This window comes from Symphalangus syndactylus, chromosome 17, assembly GCF_028878055.3.
Source record: "Symphalangus syndactylus isolate Jambi chromosome 17, NHGRI_mSymSyn1-v2.1_pri, whole genome shotgun sequence".
Lineage (NCBI taxonomy): Eukaryota > Metazoa > Chordata > Mammalia > Primates > Hylobatidae > Symphalangus > Symphalangus syndactylus.
The window spans coordinates 41,923,253-41,943,063 of NC_072439.2; the positions used below are offsets into that span (position 1 = coordinate 41,923,253).

General features: G+C 36.1%; 1 protein-coding gene across 6 annotated transcripts in view; it reads left to right on the plus strand.

Moving 5' to 3' along the window:
- Window positions 1-19,811, plus strand: part of CNTN1 (contactin 1) — a 391,570-nt gene that overhangs the window by 235,417 nt on the left and 136,342 nt on the right. For all 6 annotated transcript variants that reach the window (XM_063620146.1, XM_063620145.1, XM_055250616.2 and 3 more), the window contains 8 exons: window positions 1,235-1,407; window positions 3,527-3,622; window positions 8,882-9,088; window positions 12,555-12,654; window positions 12,790-12,971; window positions 15,852-15,976; window positions 16,654-16,771; window positions 18,420-18,570. In XM_063620146.1, coding sequence (XP_063476216.1) covers window positions 1,235-1,407; window positions 3,527-3,622; window positions 8,882-9,088; window positions 12,555-12,654; window positions 12,790-12,971; window positions 15,852-15,976; window positions 16,654-16,771; window positions 18,420-18,570 — 1,152 coding nt within the window. The remainder of the gene's footprint in view (window positions 1-1,234; window positions 1,408-3,526; window positions 3,623-8,881; window positions 9,089-12,554; window positions 12,655-12,789; window positions 12,972-15,851; window positions 15,977-16,653; window positions 16,772-18,419; window positions 18,571-19,811) is intronic.

Sequence of the window (19,811 nt, forward strand, 5' to 3'; positions counted from 1 at the left end):
TTGACAAGAGCTAAGCAACTTAACACTGGATGGTTCAGGCAGGGACAATATTGCCATCACCTGGGGGAAGAGGAAGGCTTTATTCGTTGGATTGTAATTTAGTAAGTTGTAAAAATGCAAAATCACAGTTTTCTATACTTGCTTTTAAATTATCTCCTATACTGCAAAAATTGTAACTAATAATGTTCCAGTAACTTTGATTTGACCACAGATATTCTAAAGTCATTAGGACTTTTGGGCATGATTATTACTTTAATTAGAAGTGGCCAGGGAATGAGCGATGTGGCCACAAGCCACTACTATTTGAGCGATTTGACCACAGCTCTAGGCTTATGACTTTCCTGAGGACACGGAACTTTAAAGGATAAACCCTGATGAAGAATGATTATAAAATTATACAGTTGGTTCTCTTAGTTGAGAACTATTTTCTACATGCATTCTTTTCATCATCACATCAGAAAGTTAGATCCCTGTTTCCAGTCTATTTATAACACTATCCCTATCAGTTAATGCTCTGATTATCTGCAGCATGTCTTATATTGTTATGATATTATGTGGTTGGGAAGAAAAAGAATTGTTCCTCTTTTTTTACTTCATTAAAAGTAATCTTTGTGTAATGAGAAAAGACATAAGTGACCACTAACTCTAGGCTGAGGGAAATCCAGTTTTACTTGTATGTTTGTGGCTCGGAATAAATTTTTAAAAACCCAACTGACTTTTATCATTTTCAAATTGTGTGACTGACCTCTAGTGGTCAGAATATGTCACTTATTGAGCAGAACCCAATGTCAATTAGTTTGTTTCATTGAAATTTAGAGTCAGATATTGATATTTTATATTTTTTTTATGGTAGAACCATGCTTTTAATATTTTATACAGTATATCTGCATATGTATGAATCTAACTGGTGCATAGATGGCTATCAATTACATCCTAAGAAATCAATTTATGGAGAAAAACTCAACAAAATATTTGTCACTTGAGATACCTCACAAAAAAAAAGACAAAATACGTCATGTACTTTGACGTTTCCTTGTCTGTACTTGAGCTAAATTACAAATTATGGTCCTAGAGACTCAGAATTATGGAGTACAAAGAAATATCACCTGAATCATATTCTTAATTGTCTGATTTCACATGGAGCCATACCCAAATTATTTTAGAACTGTGTTGGCTCCATAGAGTTTCCAGGTCTCATGACCTGTGATATGACCTTTGTGTCTTTTTCTCATAGATGGAGAATGAATAATGGGGACGTTGATCTCACAAGTGATCGATACAGTATGGTAGGAGGAAACCTTGTTATCAACAACCCTGACAAACAGAAAGATGCTGGAATCTACTACTGTTTAGCATCCAATAACTACGGGATGGTCAGAAGCACTGAAGCAACCCTGAGCTTTGGATGTAAGTAAACTGTAACTTTTAAAAAAGGGCAAGCGTGTTTAGGTGAGTTCAGCAAGAAGAACAATCAAGGATGGTGAGAGGAAGGCATCATAGATGAGGTGGATCTTACAAGATGAGTGGGCCCTTATTGTGTAATGGAGACAACAAAGCACCGCAAGGCATACTATGAATGCACTTGAAACAGTGAAAGATGATGTTGTCAAATAAAGGAGGCCAGCGTCTGAGGATCTTCAATGACTCTTTAAAAATTAGCATCAGGCTAGGCGCGGTGGCTCATGCCTGTAATCCCAGCACTTTGGGAGGCTGAGGATGGTGGATCATGAGGTCAGGAGATCGAGACCATCCTGGCCAACATGGTGAAACCCTGTCTCTACTTAAAATACAAAAATTAGCTGGGCGTTGTGGCGCATGCCTGTAATCCCAGCTACTCGGGAGGCTGAGGCAGAATTGCTTGAAACCGGGAGGCAGAGGTTGCAGTGAGCCGAGATGGTGCCACTGCACTCTAGCCTGGTGACAGAGCAAGACCCTGTCTTAAAAAAAAAAAAAAAAAAGGCATCAATGGAAGCACCAAGCCATGTATTATCAAAGGGGCACTATCACCCCTAAGGGGGTGAAAATTCACTTTTGGGGGAAGAAAATGTCACATATGGCAACATAATGGCTGTGACTCTTCAAAGATCAACCCAATATGACAATATTGTATTGCCTAATATTTAATTTCTCATAGTAGGAGTAAATTTAATTATATTTTAGTTAATTTATTTTAAATTTAAATTACATGAAACATTTCTTTTAATTAGGGCTAATAATGAAAAACTGTGCTAAGCTAAAAATTAGAGGTTGTTTCGAAAGAAAATTTTACATTGGGAGATGAGTTGGACCAGGTGATCTCCAGTATGTGATTTAAGTCAGCACTTAAATCTTTTGCAAAATGAATTATAGGATGAAAACAATGTTTTAAGAAGTCCTTCATGTTAGGGTTTATCAGGAGGGAATAAGAGAGGTACAGGAAGAGAAGTAAGATTAAATTAGTGTGGTGAGAGTGGAAATGTAAATAACATACATTAACCATAAGGAAAGAATTAACAGGTTGCATTGCACAAAAGGAAAGAAGACTGGACGTTTTTTTTCCAAGCAATGTCTAGTCAGAGGGTAGAAATATTCTGTTCTCATTAATAATGTGATGGGAGCAAGAAAAACCAATTTCAAGGATGGCAGGAAACATTTAAATGGTTGCTTCACATGCAGAGGTTTTTGTGATAGAGTTATCCAAGTTGAAATGTCAAGTAATATTGAGGATAGGGATGGCATTCAAGTAAGACACCAGGAATAGAGAAGTAGATTTGAAAAGTCCTCTGCAAAAAAGTAACACTTAGAATAGATGAATTTTCAGAGGTATACACTTTATACTGAGAAAAGTAACAATTCAATGTTATAATTTGGGTGGTGATCACAGGTAAGTAACAGGAAGAGAGGCAGAAAAAAAAATAGAATGAGTATCAGTAAAATAAATGAAGAACTGGAAGAATATCAAGGAATCAAGTGAAATGTAAGTTCCAAATACATAGAAAAGAGTAAAGAAAATTAGAACTGAAGCAAACCCAGAATTTGAGAAGGATCAAGAGATTGGTCACTTTCACGTTCCCTAACGAGGGTCCTGCCTTTCACCCTTATTCCTTCCCAATATCCAAGCCCTCCCTCAGGAAGAGAAATACCCTTCAAATGAGTCCATTCCTCTGAGTCATTCCTTCTTACTTACTTTCTCTGGTAGGTCCCTGGGTTTGTCTGATTTCACTGTGTTTCCAGATACCCTGACTGAGATTCTCCCTAAGTCTGAAACGAAAGTCTTTAGGATATTTGTGATTTTTCAGGGTTGTCAGAATTCTTACACAGGCTGCTCCCAATATCCATAGACTTTGAGCTCATAACAGAACTTTTTAATAGTGTATACAAATCTCAGCAATGTAAGAACGAGAAGCTGACTTTACTAGGCTTCACCAAACCACTGAGAAGTGCTGTATCTCATGAATGAGTTATTCGCTGAAAGGTAAAATTGATGACTGTCTCTCTTTCTATTGACCAGAGAGTGAATGTTTCTCTTTTTTTCTTTTGAAATTAGATCTTGATCCTTTCCCACCTGAGGAACGTCCTGAGGTCAGAGTAAAAGAAGGGAAAGGAATGGTGCTTCTCTGTGACCCTCCGTACCATTTTCCAGGTAAACTTAATTCCTCTCTATTAGCATCTATGAAACAACATGGACAAGTTTCCATTTTCTTAGTAATAATGCTACATTATTAATAATCATGGCTCATTATTAATTAAATGAGACTGAATATTTGCATACCTTGTAATGTGTCGCTAATTGTTATGGACGCTTCCTTTCTCGGCTCAGTCACCTGGCTCTAGTCCCAAGGATCTCTAATCATTTCAGTTTACAAACATATATGTATTGTATGATGTCATCATTAAAGTTCCTATTCCACAGGGAAGTTCTGTTAGATTTTCTAGAAAATATTACTGAAATAGAACAGTACCAAGAAAGGATATATAATCAATCCTTTTCTTAACAAGTTAGTATCTATGAAATACTGTGAACTGTATGTAACTAAACACTAGAAGGGATAAAGACATAATAAATTATTAATCTCCTTAGGAATACCAATCAGCAAGAATAATCATCTACTTTATAAATGGGGCTAAATTAAGTGTCATCTGTTATGAAATTCAATTTTGAATCTATGTTTTCTGTAATTTTATATGGCTAAGACAAAAGCCACCAAAGTGCTAATTAAAAGATGAATTCCTCATACACTTTCACCAATTTTCATGTATTTATCAAATATCCCTTTGAAACAATATATAACTACCTATTTTCACAATTTAAAAATCATGTTTCTATTCTTATAGTTCTAATATTATGCCTTAAATTTGACTTTAAACATCTGCCTAGAGAATGAAACGTAACAGGCTTTAAAACTCCATACAGGATTTTGTGTGGAATACATCAATCTGATGTGTGTGATGATTGCTTGATAAATATGGAGGTACATATAAAATTCAAAATTTGTAACACCCTTTCAATGAGAAAAGTGTTTTTCTTAAGGAACTATTGAAACTATATATATGTTTATTTATTTTAAAAACCTACCATTTTCATAGCGTTTCCCACAAAGTAATGACCAAAAGTATCCAGTGACTACATTTGACCATATTCAATACTGGATGGCCTTCACTGCATCACTCATTGACTCAGAAAATCTCTTAGGACTATTTGTTATACAGCAGGAACAATGTATGCCACAGAAGTGCCTCAGTGGAGCAAAACAGGAAAAGCTACCAGCCTTCAGAGGTCTTCCACTGGGAGAGTCAGACGTTAATAAGATAAATGGCTAAAAGACATGGTATGTTATATATTGCTAAATAAGGAGCTATATATATGATGCAAGGAATTGCGGAGAGTAAGTATTGAGGAGACGACTGAACTTAGGAGAAGCATCACCAGAAGGAAAGTTGGAATAAACACCGGAAGGAAGTAAAGGAGATAACAATATGAGTATCCTAGAGAAGAGCATGCCAGGCAGACGCTGAGGTCAGACTATGGAAGACCAAGGAAGCCAGGGTGGCTGTCATAGACTGAATAAGGCAGAGGGTAGTAAGAAATGAAATAAGAGAGGTACAAGAGCTGCATTATGGAGGAACTTATGATCCATAGCAATTATTAATACTTTGGCTTTTACTGTGAATGCAATTTACATTGGAGGGCTTTGAGCAGAGGAGACACATGACATGACTTAAGTTATAGAAAAGTGCCTCTGGTTACTGTTTTAAGAAAGGACCTGGGGAGGACAAAGGTGGAAACAGGAGATCGGTTTGGAGGTATTGTAATAATTTAGGTAGCATATGATAGACCAGAGTGGTGACAGTGGAGGTGGGAAGGTAAAGCCAAGCATATTCTAGATAAATAGAATATATTAAATTCTATATAGAAATCTAGGTATATTTTGGTTAAATTCTAGATATATTTTGAAGGGGAAGCCAAGAGGATTTGCTTGTTGACTTTATGTGGTATATAAGATAAATACAAGAGTTGAGGGTGGCATAAAAGTTTTTGCCATGAGCTCCTAAAAGAATGAAGTTGCCATTACTTCAGCTGAGGGAATAGGTGTGGACATGTTAAATGTAAAGCATCTGTTAAGCTTCCAAATGGAAATCAAGGTGGCAGTTCTATGTGTGTGTAGATGTTGGGGGTGATGGAGTATCAATTTGTGATTCATCATTCAATAAGTTGTTTTCAAAACCATGGGACTGCAATGTGATTACCTAGACTTCTGGGGCAAAAGCAAGAAGTGTCATATATCTACCGATAAAAGCAACATTTCTTAAGCATGTGCTGGCACTTACTGAAAAAGTAATTTTATGGTTATTTATTGTTTAATCCAGTCTATAATCCGAGGAAAACAGATGGCTTTTGCAAAGATGGTTGATTTTATCATCTGTGTGGGGCTAGGAAAGAGACAAAGAAGATGGTCTGTTGAGTCCTTGAAAGAAGTAGATCAGGGCTTAGCTCTTGATTGTCAAAATCACGTCTCATCGGTAAGTTGGAGAGTCAGGGTGGCTATGGCTGCAGTCTTGGTACAGCTTATTTTGGTGATGGTGGGTGGGGAAAGAGGTGAGAACATCAGTTCTGCATCCCCTTTGCTGTATGACCTCAGGAAGTCACTTCACCCTATGAGGCCTTGGATCCCCCATTTAAAAATGGCAAGAGCCATTCCTACCTTTGTTGTAATAAGTGCTGACAGCTTCTAACAAATTGCAATTATTGTTTTGTCCAAGTGAATGGCTTTAAAAATAAGTAAGATTTGTTAAATAAACTTAGATTAATTATATTGCAAGTTCCACAAATGCAAAGGCCACATCTACTTTGTTTAGCAGCACTTGGAAGGTACTCAGGTTTTGCAAAATAAATAAATTAGAGAATCAACATTGGGCATTCACTCAGTCAGGTCAATTGTTCCATAGTCCAAGACTTATGTTCATATAACATCATGACAATAACTTCTCGGATTTAGCATTTATCCCTTATAAGGATCAAATACCATCACTTCTTTCATTCCTTTTCACACATCTCTTATGAGTGGGGCACAAGAAAATGTCTTACATTTTAGAGAAATTGAGTAGTAGAGTGACTAATTGGCCTGATAAAAGACATACTGAGAATTAAAATTCAGGTCTCTGTATTCACGTAACCACTGAGGATTCAGATTACTCTAAATACATTTTGTGGGCAGTATCTTTCATACATTCTATAGTTACAAATGTCCTTTCTCTATAATGAAATACACACTTTCTTGACATTTTTGGCTTTGGTGGTGGGGCAGGGGGAGTGGGGATTTAATTTTTAACAGAAATCTTTACAAAATTTGGATTTACATTTCAACTGAGAATAGGAAATATTATTTCAGAACAGAAAAGATCAAAGTCTTCTTTTAAATGTATTATACATATCAGCTTGGATGAAAGACTACTTAATACTCCTTTCTGAATGTGATACTTCTTTACTTACCCCAGGAGCCCTCATTTAAGAAATTTAAGCAGCTCCCTAAATATTTTCCTATACTAATTATCCTGTGACCCTAAATCAGCAAAAAGAAAACAAATTAAAAGAATTCAATTATTCACAGATATAAGTGCCTAGAAATATATGTTAACCATAATTCTGAGTTAGAGGCTAGTTATGATAGTCTAATTTCTGCCTCTTTTTAACTGTATTTTGTTTCTTCAATAATAAACATATGCTGCTGCTTCTATAATTTAAAAAAATCAATGTTGAAAACCAAAAGAATATAATCATATTCACTGCCTGTCTTGATGTTGTATTTTGCTGGAGAAAATTACATAGCTAAGCTAAATATAATGCCCAGGTTATTATTCCCAATTATGTGAAGCTTATGTAATGTGCATCTCTGTTAGTTTTTCATAGTCATTGTGCTTTCACACTCTCTTTGAAAGCTTTGCTAGCCACGTTGAGTTCCCCAAAGCAAAATAGCCGTTTGTCATGATTATTCATCTTTAAAAGAAGCCTGAGTGCTGCCAGTTCTTGGTTTGTCATGATTTTACACCTAAAATCCTATCTAGTCTGACCTGGAGAGATTCCCACTTACATTCTTCCCAGTAGAAATTGTCTTTATGTGATCAAAATGTTTTGAAGGGAATCATCATTTTTTGACCTAAAGGTATAAATTGCCCATTGTCTCCTCTTGTGTATTTGTTGAATGACTCCTGGGGAGTCATTCATCAAAACAGAGAGGAAAGAAGGAGTAGAAAACTATAGGAAATGCAGCAAATTAAGGAGGAAATTCAGTTTTCCATTTAACTAGTTAGTGTGTTCAGCCAAAGGAATTTCATATGGGTAAGAGTTACCATATGATACATCTCCTAATATTTAATTAAACCAGTACTACACTTTTCCCTGTTTCTGTGGTTTTTTTTTTTAATTTTTTTTATTAATTTTTTTTTTGCACACAAAACAATACGCATTTTCTAAAAATACATACAAACAAAAAGATGCATATCAAACATATTAGGAAGGTTGCACACGGGAAGACGGGGAATAGAAATGGGGGGTGGGAATTAAAGAAAATAAATGAGAAAGGGACTTTGTATGGATCAATGATAATAACTCAATCCTCTATTTGACAAAGAAGAAGGAGCAGGAAGAGGAAGAAAAAGAAAGTGGGATAAAGGATCAGAAAGGGAGGAAAATAGAAAAAAATAGAGTATGACTCCAGGGTAGACCTGTTTTGTTGTCGCTGGGTTGGTTGGTTGGTTTGTCTGTTGTATTTTTCATATGTTTCGCCAAGTTGGCCAGGCTGGTCTCGAACTCCTAGCCTCAAGTGATCAACCTGCCCCGGCCTCCCAGAGTGCTGGGACTATAGGCGTGAGCCACCACGTCCAGCCCCCACAATAGGTTATGTAAGCTCATTTCTAACTCTGTAATTTAAAATAGGTGTACACACACACACAAAAAAAAAAAAAAAAAACAGATAAAGTGATAATATGGTAAGTAATCTTAATTTTATTTATAAAATGCAGTACGGCAGATTAATCATGGCTTTGGAGTTATTAGATGTGGATTCAAAATCCCATTTCTTCTTAATAGTCATGAAATTCTAAGCAAGTTATGTAACCTCTTCAAGTTTCACTTAGCCCATCAATGAAATGAAAGCAAGAATATTAATAGTTTATAAAATAATAGAAATAGATAAAGAGATGTAATTGCTTAGTGTAATGCTTCTATTCATGTCAAATATGGTACCTATTTAAAAGTGTGCACTGTTTGTCTTCGCTTTCTCCCAACATTTGCTCTACAATGGCCTATATTAGATTAAGTGATAGCTTGTTACCAGCCCCTATTAAATTATGTAACAACTTTGGGGGAAGCACTTAATATTTAGAAGACAATATTTTCTCCTAGATGATCTTAGCTATCGCTGGCTTCTAAATGAATTTCCTGTATTTATCACAATGGATAAACGCCGATTTGTGTCTCAGACAAATGGCAATCTCTACATTGCAAATGTTGAGGCTTCCGACAAAGGCAATTATTCCTGCTTTGTTTCCAGTCCTTCTATTACAAAGAGCGTGTTCAGCAAATTCATCCCACTCATTCCAATACCTGAACGTAAGTATTGTATTTGTTACACTCTGTTTTTGCAAGGTTGTCTACATATGGTATACTTACCGTAATGAAAAGAAATATCCAGTGAAGACTAGCTGGCTTTTCAGGAAGGACAATATAGAAGGGGATGCACGTTGACGGGGCCAAAGGCCTGCTCCTAAGCTTTTTGTGTTGAGAAGATTCAGCTAATAAAATTGCTGTAAGAAGGTTAAGTTCGGATGAGTTGCCTCTAGCTCGGGAAGTACACAAGGGACTGATACCTTAGTCTGGTTGTAGTGTATTGGTTACAGTGGAAATCATTGACATCTACTTTTTGTTTTGTGGCCATTCCTACTTCTTAGTAAGCTCATGAAGAAATCAAATGATTAGTAGATCAAAACAAACAATAGTAATTGTAGAATTTTTTTTAAGTCATTTTGATTATTTTGGTATTTTTAAGGAACTATTTACATGATACAAATAAGTAAACAAATGGTCTTTTCTAATCTACATAATCAGCATGGGGTGCTACCCTGGTAGCACCATGGTGGATGACCACTGACAATCTGATTGGCCTCTCCCCAGGCTCCAATTGAACTACTTCCCCTTTAAAAAGCACTGCTGCTTAAGAGAATCAAATCACAGTATACTTGCTTACTTTACATTATCTCTATCCAAGTCCTTCTGCTACATTAATATCAGCAAATTCAAGCTCATGAGAGCATACCAGCTTCAGATTAACAGATTTAGGTTTGGCTCCTGCCTTTACCCCTAAGTACAGTGTGATGATGGGAAAAATGCCGTAATACCATTGAGGTTCCATTTTTATTTTTCTCTGCAAGACAACACTCACATAATTGGTATTCAAAAAATATTGTTGACTTTCTGGCTCATTTTTCTTTTCTCAGTTTTAAGAGATAATCTCACCCCCTACTTCATAGACTGAAAAGGAGCCATCATATAAAAATTCTCTTGATTTTCTTTCTACTCTTCCCCAGAAATATACTTGCAGTTCAGCACTTCTATTTATTTTCTTACTTTTTGTCTCCATAGCAGAAATATTTCTCCCCTCACTCAAGCTAAGTTCTCCAGTTGTTCTGGTTCACATTCCATTTATTTCAATTAGAAACTTCACTACAACACTTATTTTCTTCTTTCCTGAATCTTCAGATTCTACTCTACCTCATTATCTCTGCATATTCTCTTGTATTCAATGCAATTTTTAATTATTATGAATTCCTATTTGCTAAATCCAAAGGACACTTTGAAGTCCTTATTCTGTTTGAACTTTGACACTGCCTCTTCTGCCTTTCGTGAACTTTTCTTTCTTCACTTAATTTCCTGAATTCTTCATCTCCCTTCTGCCTCTCTGACAAATTTCATAGAATATTGCTCACAAAATATTCATCTTTCTTATATTTTTCTCTAATCTTTTCCTAGGTATTCTCACCCACTTAAACATTTTCAACAGTATACCTTTGCAAGAGGCTTCAAGTTCACATCTCCGAAACTTTTCTTGTGTTTAGATCTCAATTCTTCCTATATCCTGGACTTGTCCCCCAAAAAGCTCTCAAAGATGTTAAGCTCAAAGTGTCACAAATACACGTGTTATTTCTCTCCAAAACCTTCTCCTTTTCTTTAGCTTATTTAGCAATACAATTTTATTTCCAATAACTCAAGGTAGCATTATTTGCTATCAAATCCCAATTTCCACTGATCTTCAGGACAGCTAACCCAGTGGTTCTTAATTAGTATGTAAGCACCTGGGGAGTTTTGGGAATAATGCAGGACCCAGAGATACTGATTCAGCAGGCCTGGAATGTGACCCAGGAATCCACAAGTTGAACCAGTATCCTAGGTGATTCTGATGATGGAGCCTTTAATCTACACCTTGAGAAACATTGATCCAAGGAGTCATCCTGCTGATTCTGCCTCTAAAATACAATTTATATTTACTGTTTCCTGTCTGTTTTCACTGTAACTACGCCCTAGTGTTGGCCCTCACCTGTTTTGCCTGAAGTATTGAAACAGCCTTTTTTGGACCTCTGAGACTGTTTTCTCTATTTCTCCTCTCCATGCTCCATCCTTTAAAAATGCCAACAAGGTCTTCTACTTAAACCAAAGATAAGATCCATATTACTTCTCTTACCAGGTCCCAATGGTAGTTACTTGATACGATTTGGCTGTGTCCTTACCCAAATCTCACCTCGAATTGTAATAATCGTCACTTGTCAAGGGTGGGGCCAGGTGGAGATAATTGAATCATGGGGGGCTGTCTCCCCCATACTGTTATTGTGGTAGGGAATAAGTCTCATGAGATCTAATGGTTGTATGAAGGGGAGTTCCCCTGCACATGCTGTCCCTTGCCCACCGCCATGTAAGATTTCCCTTTGCTCTTTCTTAATCATCCACCATGTTTATGAGGCCTCCCCAGTTATGTGGAACTGTGAGTCAAACCTCTTTCCTTTATAAATTACCTAGTTTCAGATATGTCTTTATTAGCAGCATGAGAACAGACTAATACATTACCTATTGAGAAAATTCATCTCAAAACCTTTAATATCCTTTTTTCAGTCCTTCTAGATTGTGGGTTCAAGCTCATATACTTCAGCATCATTTGAGTTCCTAGACTTTTTAAAATTCCTTGCACACTCCTGGAGCTTTGTCATAGTATGCTGTTTGCTCAACCTGAACTAGTCCAATTTAAATGCCATATTTGCCTCAGTGTCCTATAGCCCTTACCTACTTCTAACTACCCTCCTCATCAGTCACTCTTTCAAAGTACCCATCTTGATTTGGCTTATAGATCATTATTTATTTATTTGTCTCTTTAGCATTTTACAGTGTGAGGTACACACTCAATTTGTGATCCTAAACAATGCTTTTCACCTTTCTGAGCCTGATTTTTTCCGTAAGCCTGAAGGATAATACATCTTTCAGGACTGATGTGCTAAATAAATGAAATAAAGTGTCTAGTTTGAAGAGCGCTGTGTTGTCTGAATAAATGTTTTCCTTCTTTCCCTCTCTCCTTCCCTCTTTTCAATTTGTTTCCCTTTGCCTTTATCTCTGTGGGCATTTCTTCTTTTCTCCTTAGTTTCTTGCCTTGCGTCTTTCTTTTCTACTCTCTTCTTCTTCTTGTTTTTCCTTCTCCCTCATTTTCTTTCTCTACCTTCCTGAGTTCCATGCGGCACCCATCACAATGTTTGACACATATCTGTTGCTCACTAAAGACAGGAATTTTTTTAGTAAATTGAGTCACATTGGTTATGCAGCTGTCAGAATGAGCCAATATTATTGAAAATACTGAGAAGTTATACTATATTCATACTGTGCATAAACAAACAAATCTATCCATTATGATATGACCAGTACCTGTACAGAGAAAAGCTTCCATGTTGAAGCAGCTCTAATCCTATAGAATTACCATGTTTAAGAATAGCTACTATTGTGCCTAATAATTAGTGGATGTTTGTGTTTCTCTTAATATTAGGAACAACAAAACCATATCCTGCTGATATTGTAGTTCAGTTCAAGGATGTATATGCATTGATGGGCCAAAATGTGACCTTAGAATGTTTTGCACTTGGAAAGTAAGTATACTGACACTTTTATTAATATATATAGAATAGTACCATTTTAGGAAATAAATAATTGTTTAGCTATAAACATAAAGTAATTGTCTTTTAAGTGTGTGAAACTTTAGCACTTGTATCTTCTATTTAAAGTCCTGTTCCGGATATCCGATGGCGGAAGGTTCTAGAACCAATGCCAAGCACTGCTGAGATTAGCACCTCTGGGGCTGTTCTTAAGATCTTCAATATTCAGCTAGAAGATGAAGGCATCTATGAATGTGAGGCTGAGAACATTAGAGGAAAGGATAAACATCAAGCAAGAATTTATGTTCAAGGTAGATACATTATTTTAATTTTTAAATTTTGTATAAATTTCATCAATATCTTATTTACAGCCATTTCCATACATGAAAAACTACTACATAATGATTAATAGTTTTGAAAACAGTGATGCATGTTACATCATGGAGAAAGATAAAATATTTCTCATATGTCTAATGAAGTCAGTCACAACTATGAGTTATAGAAGTTATGAACTTATTACCAATTGAACCATAGGTAATAGCAATGGATTGATAGAAGTGTTATTGGTAATTTTCCGAATATACACTTAATATAGTTTGTTTACTCATTTTATCACTGTCTTTTTCAGTATCTTTTTATTTATAGAAGAAGCTATGTGTTATGACTTAGTTTGTCAGTGGTTTGCAAACTTAAGCATGCATCAAAATCACATGGAGGGCTTGTTAAAACACAGATTGCTGGACCAAACTCTCAGAATTTTTTATTCAGAGGTCTGTTAGGGGCTCATGAGTTTGTATTTTTAACAAATTCCCAAAGGATGCTGGTAATATTGGTCCTGGAGTCACACTTTGAGAACCACTGGTCTAAGGAATCATTTTTTTTTTTGACAAAATTATCTTGGCGCAAGCCTTTGATTTTTCACCCATTAAAATACACTTACATTTGGGAAGAGATTTTTTTTCAGGCCACACTGGAACTTTCCAGACTGAAATAATCTCTATAATGTTCCACAGCATGAACCTTGCAGGTCACAAGTGAATACACATCGAGGGTTTCCACAAGATTATTCATTTTTAACTCTGGGTACTGTCCCATTTCACTTTCTCCTGTCTCTCCCAAAAAGGAATAAAAAATCTGACAGTTTCACCCATATTCTCCAAAAGTGTTGTCTCCATCTCCAGTTTTTCTTCCCTCTTAAATGCACTCCAACATGATTTGCATCTCTACCTCTCCACAGAAACCTTTCTTTTCATGACCACAGACTTCCATATTGCTAAAGCTAATGATCAATTCTCAGTTGTACTTTGATCTAACAGCAGTGGTTGCCACAGTTGGTCCTTCCCTTCTTCATGATTCACTTTCTGTGCTTCATGTCTGCAACCCACTTTGTTATTAATTTCCTTGTATAATCTTTCATTCTCCATTGCCTTTCAACTCCATACTTTTCTAACATTGGTGTGATCAGGGTTCCATCTGTGAAACCCATCTCCATTTCAGTCACTCCCTTTATGATCCCACTCGTGATCATGGCTTTAGACACACTCTGTACACTGAATGCTCTAACCCAAACATTTACCCTGAACTTCAGACTTGTATGTCCAATGCCACAGTAACGTTAATGCGATACATATCAAGTGTGCATGAAATGGCCTCCTGAAAGGAAGGAAACACTAGGTAAGATCCTTTAAACTTTTGAAATAAATCCACCACTTTCTACTAGGTTTCGAAAGCTTATAGACCTGTTTTTATTCAACATATTAAGAAAACTACGCTCCAGGTTCTCAACAGAGTAGAATTTTGAACTGTCTAATATCTAAAGCCTTAGAAGAACGTATTTACAGAAGGTAATTTAAGAGAAATATTATTCTTTACTAATGCAGCATACTAAGTATTATCTTTAGATCTGATCACATCACTAGAAGGTTACCTAATTAAGCCATATATAGAATGTGTCAAGCCAATTCAATTATTCATTACATGATGTGATAGCAAATGTCTGTGTTGTCTATGTGAGGCCAAGACAGGAAGGGTGCTGATATTCCTGTATTATGTATTGCTAAGATTGTATACAAAATAAAACCTCTCTCAATTACAATGAACATATCCACCAATATTTTAAAAAATATCTCCCTATGTTACAGATAAATATAATGATGAGTGAAAACATGTACTAAATAAGATTATATATGCTTTAAAATATATAGGTGTACATATGTCTACATGTATAATGTAGACATTATAATGTATAATGTTGATGGTTTTTGGTGAGATAAAAGTGTTTTCTAGTTTTTAAATTTCTGGTATTTTATTACTTGTTAAATGCTTTTTATAAGATGTATATATTGCTTTTGCTGTAAAATTAACACAAGTTCCCAAAGAAATATTATTCTCCACTCAGGATTCTTTCCTCCTACTTCCTTTTTATTTTATATTAATTTATTTATCTGCATATATTTAGACTAGATAACTGAAATAATCAAAAAGACTGTCAAATTGTTTATTTGCTTGTTCTCTAGAAATATTTTTTCTTCGGAAAATTTTTAGCGTTTTCTCATTTTTATGGATGTTTCTTTAGATATCAAGTAGATCAGATTAAAGAATGAGACTGAGATCAATTTTACTACTGCATGGATTTCAGCAATCATAGCTACTGTATATAGTTTCTAATATGGAAAGAGTATATGTAGGTGTCCAAGTCACTTTTCTAGCACCACAGTAAGATGTTACAGTGGCCACTAGCTGAAAAGTTCCATCAAAATGAAGATGATGTATACCTGAGGGAGTGGGAAAAAAAATCTGAGTCTTTATCCAAAATGTTAAGAGATTGTGTCATATTGAATTGAGATGTAATTCTTTAAAACCTTAATGGTCATTTTGACAGACTTGAAAGGTTTATGTTATGAGCAGAAAAAAATCAATTATTTTAGTACTAATTATAACTCAGCTTTCCAACAACACGATTTACAAATGGAAAAATAATGACTGAGTTACAGTTACCTCCTGCTGTAATAATACAGGATTTGCATAGGTTAAACCTATGCAAAGACAAGGCCTATTACTGAATTCAGGATACCTACACTATCTGATGTATTCTGCAGAATTAGGTTAACTAAATGTAATATTTATACTCTGGAGATTATGATGGATCTTGAGACTTTCATTTAACGTTTACAATGTTCCTTACTTTTTAGCATCCCCTGAGTGGGTAGAACACATCAATGACACAGAGGTGGACATAGGCAGTGATCTCTACTGGCCTTGTGTGGCCACAGGAAAGCCCATCCCTACAATCCGATGGTTGAAAAATGGATATGCGGTATGTATGTTCAAGTGCTTTGCTGTTCCTGAGTTCCTGTTCAAGCAGTGTTTCAGGGTAGTCCTGGGATAAATTTAGCAGGAGAGCCAATAGAGAAAGGGTACTTGGGCCCTGAAATATAAAAGCTTCCTAAAAAAGACAAACAAAAACTGAACATAACGTATCTTCTTTCAGTTTAAACAACTTTCTGTAATCTTACTCTACCTTCTCTCTCTCTCTCTCTCTCTCTCTCCTTATTTTTTCCTTTGTTCCACTTTTCCACCCTCTTCCTACTCATCCATCTCCAATACCTAATATTGTCCTCTTTTTCTTGCCACTATTTTCCTGTACCCCACAGAGACAGAGGTAAGAGTGAAGCTCTAAGTCCTATCTTTGGCCCTGGGGACAAGTAGCAGCAGTGGGATTCTTCTCTACCTTCCCACTGTAATCTCCCAGCTGGTCCAAGAGGGGAAAAGGTGGACTCTCAGCTCTGTAGGATGAATAGAACAAGAGCCTTTGGGCATGGTAAGTGGGTTTTCTTTTCCCATGCCATGAAAATCCCACTCAGTTCATCTTAGGTAACAGTGGGGGCAGATGAACATAATGTATCTAAATTAAAAGACAACCAAACCCAGACCTAAGTGAAAGTATTTCTATTAAATTTCTTTGAGAATATGTTTCAATTTTATTCTTTTCAGTATCATAAAGGGGAATTAAGACTGTACGATGTGACTTTTGAAAATGCCGGAATGTATCAGTGCATAGCTGAAAACACATATGGAGCCATTTATGCAAATGCTGAGTTGAAGATCCTGGGTCAGTATCATTTCTAACTTCTGTTAAACATTGTTAAAGCAATATGTCATATCACACAAAATATTTATTGAGCCTACACAAAATACCCAGTACTGTGTTAGGTGTACGACCTAGGTTGGTTGCTTACTGATTTATTTATTGCTAATTATCATAATTCAGACTAATGAAACAATGGAATAGAATGAATCTTTGCCACAAAAAAAGTCTTCTTCAGAGCATTAGCAGCAGTGGCCTTACCTAGGAGCACATTAGAAGTGCAGAATCCCAGGCTCACCCCAGACCTACTGAATGGACACTTTAAAAAGATCCTCAGATGATTTTAATACAAAGATAATTTTGAGAATGACCAGACCAGAGGATGAAAAGTCAACACCCAGATGAAGATATGCCTAGGCCTAGAAAAGCCTCCAGAAAGTACACAGTTACAGATGATTGTAATGTGTCGAAATATATGGATGAAATCTGCTTGGAATCTGCCAAGGGAAGAGGAGAGAGAGCAGTGGATTAAATGTGGGGATGCTGAGGAAAGTCAGAGCATGCCATCAATGGAGTAACCTTTTTTAAGACTCTATATTCTGTTCTGGTAATTATTGCTCTGTACTTGGAGGTAACGATGAACTACAAATGATCATGTACTCCTTAATTAGTTGATTGGATCCATTATTCCCACAGCTGTTTATAGATAGGTCCTGAAAGCAGGGCTCCAATTATTTTGGCATTTTGCAGAGTGTTTGCATACAGATGATGCTCAGTAATTGTATAAAGAAGGAGAGACTGCATTGTTTAATGAAAAGTACATGCTTTGGAAACAGAAGGACCTAGGTTCAAATGTGACTCCCACTTATTACTACCTGTGGCACCTTTGCCGAATTAGATAATCCTAATAGATTTCAATTTTCTCATTTATAAACTGGGAATAGTTCATTCAACATGTGGTTTAGAGGGTTGACTAGGACCATATGTCAGTGTGTATAATGCTGGTCAACTTTCTCCAGCCTTTCACTTTACTTTCCTTGAGGAATTGAGTCAAAGCAACTGAATTCAGTGTTAATTTTAAGGTAAATGTGTATAAAATATTTGATTGAGATTAAAGTTATTTATTTATTGAGGCAGGGTCTCACAGTGTTGCCCAGGCTGGAGTGCAGTGAGGCGATCACAGCTCACTGCAGCCGTGACCTTCGAGGTTCAGGTGATCCTCCACCTCAGCCTCCTGGATAGCTGGGACTACAGGCATGCACCAATATGCCCAGCTAATTTTTTGTATTTTAGGTAGAGATGGAGTTTCACCGTGTTACCCAGTCTGCTCTCAAACCCCTGGGCTAAGCCATCTGCCCACCCCAGCCTCCGAAAGTGCTGGGATTATAGGTGTGAGCCACCAAGCCTGGATTCTAATTAAAGTTTCTAATAATCAATTCAGTTATCATCAACAATTGTACATTTGAATTGGGTGAATTTTATAAGTCAAAGTTATTAAATAAAAGTTACAATGCGTTAGGTATAGCATGCATATTGGTGACAGCTGATCATATTTACTGAGATTAATCGTTTCCATTAACTATTAAAGGAGAATAAAAGATTCTACAACACAGAAGCAATGTTTAGGCTTTACAAACAGAAAGAGAAAAATAATAATTTGTTTTCTTTTTAGCGTTGGCTCCAACTTTTGAAATGAATCCTATGAAGAAAAAGATCCTGGCCGCTAAAGGTGGAAGGGTGATAATTGAATGCAAACCTAAAGCTGCACCAAAACCAAAGTTTTCGTGGAGTAAAGGGACAGAGTGGCTTGTCAATAGTAGCAGGTCAGTGCTGAAACTAGAAATCCAATTCCAAAAACTGTTTGAAAAAGTTTATTTTATAGAAGACTTGTTTATATGTTAATAATGAAAATGTTGTTTGCTCTAAATTATTTTTTTTTTCACAGAAGATCCTGTAGTTCTAAGTTGGACAGAAATACCTACCCCTGTCAGTATCTATTATGATGAAAGTTCAATTAACAGGACTCTATAATGTAGAAGGAATTTAGAAAATTGAAGCTCAGAGGTGTTTTTTGTTGTCTTGTTATAAATTGCCCAATGTCATACAGCTAATAAACAATGGGAAATAAAATAGGAGCTCTCTAACATATTTTTCCCCCAATATAGGCATCTATATCCATTCATATTCAACTGAATTTTATGCAATTAGCCTATTCAATATTTTTGTAGAAAAATAAAAAGATGATTTCAAAGTGCAAATAATCTCTTCCCATCTTGAAATGAACAAGATGCTATCATCATATTCCTTATAAGTGGACAATCTACCAATGTTTTGGTGGTTTGGGGACAAAATGAAAAAGCAGTGTACACCTTATATAGATTATTTGTATGAAAGCCACACTGAACAGTTTGTATGTTTCCTAGAAGAAGTAATATTGAGTGCAAAAATTATGAAGAGGAGAAAGCCAGGATGGGAAATGGGAGGGATGGGATGTGGGCATTGGCTTTGGGGTGCATTTCAGAATGTGAGGGCAGCATGAACAAAGGCCCTATGGTGAGGAGTTTAGAATGTGTAAGAAATTGCAGAAACTGAAATCAGTGTGATTTGTCCTTAGAGGAAAATGGAGGAGACTTTTAAGAGATGAGACATAATAAGCCAGATCATAAATAACAAAGTTTTCTATGCTAAGGGGCTTGGGCTTCATCTAAGAGTAATGGCAATCTGTTTAAAGTCTTAAATAAGGGAGGACAAGGATCACTTTTGTATTTGAAAGACTATTATTACTCACGTGTAGAAAATACATTATTTTCTTCACAGTAACCCAATAAAGTAACATGGGAATTATCATCCATATTTTGATGTGTCTAAAGCTTGGTAAAGTTAAAGTGACCTTCTGAAAAAATATATTGATGCTATCTAAACTAGAACTTGAAGTTGTAAGACATTGATATAAATTGGGAATATGCCAACACAGCCCTCTTATTAGGATGAGCACAGGCACGGCTGTTTATGGAATGGGGCAAGAGGGCAGGGACATCAGGGGCTTCCCTGAACACACTGACTT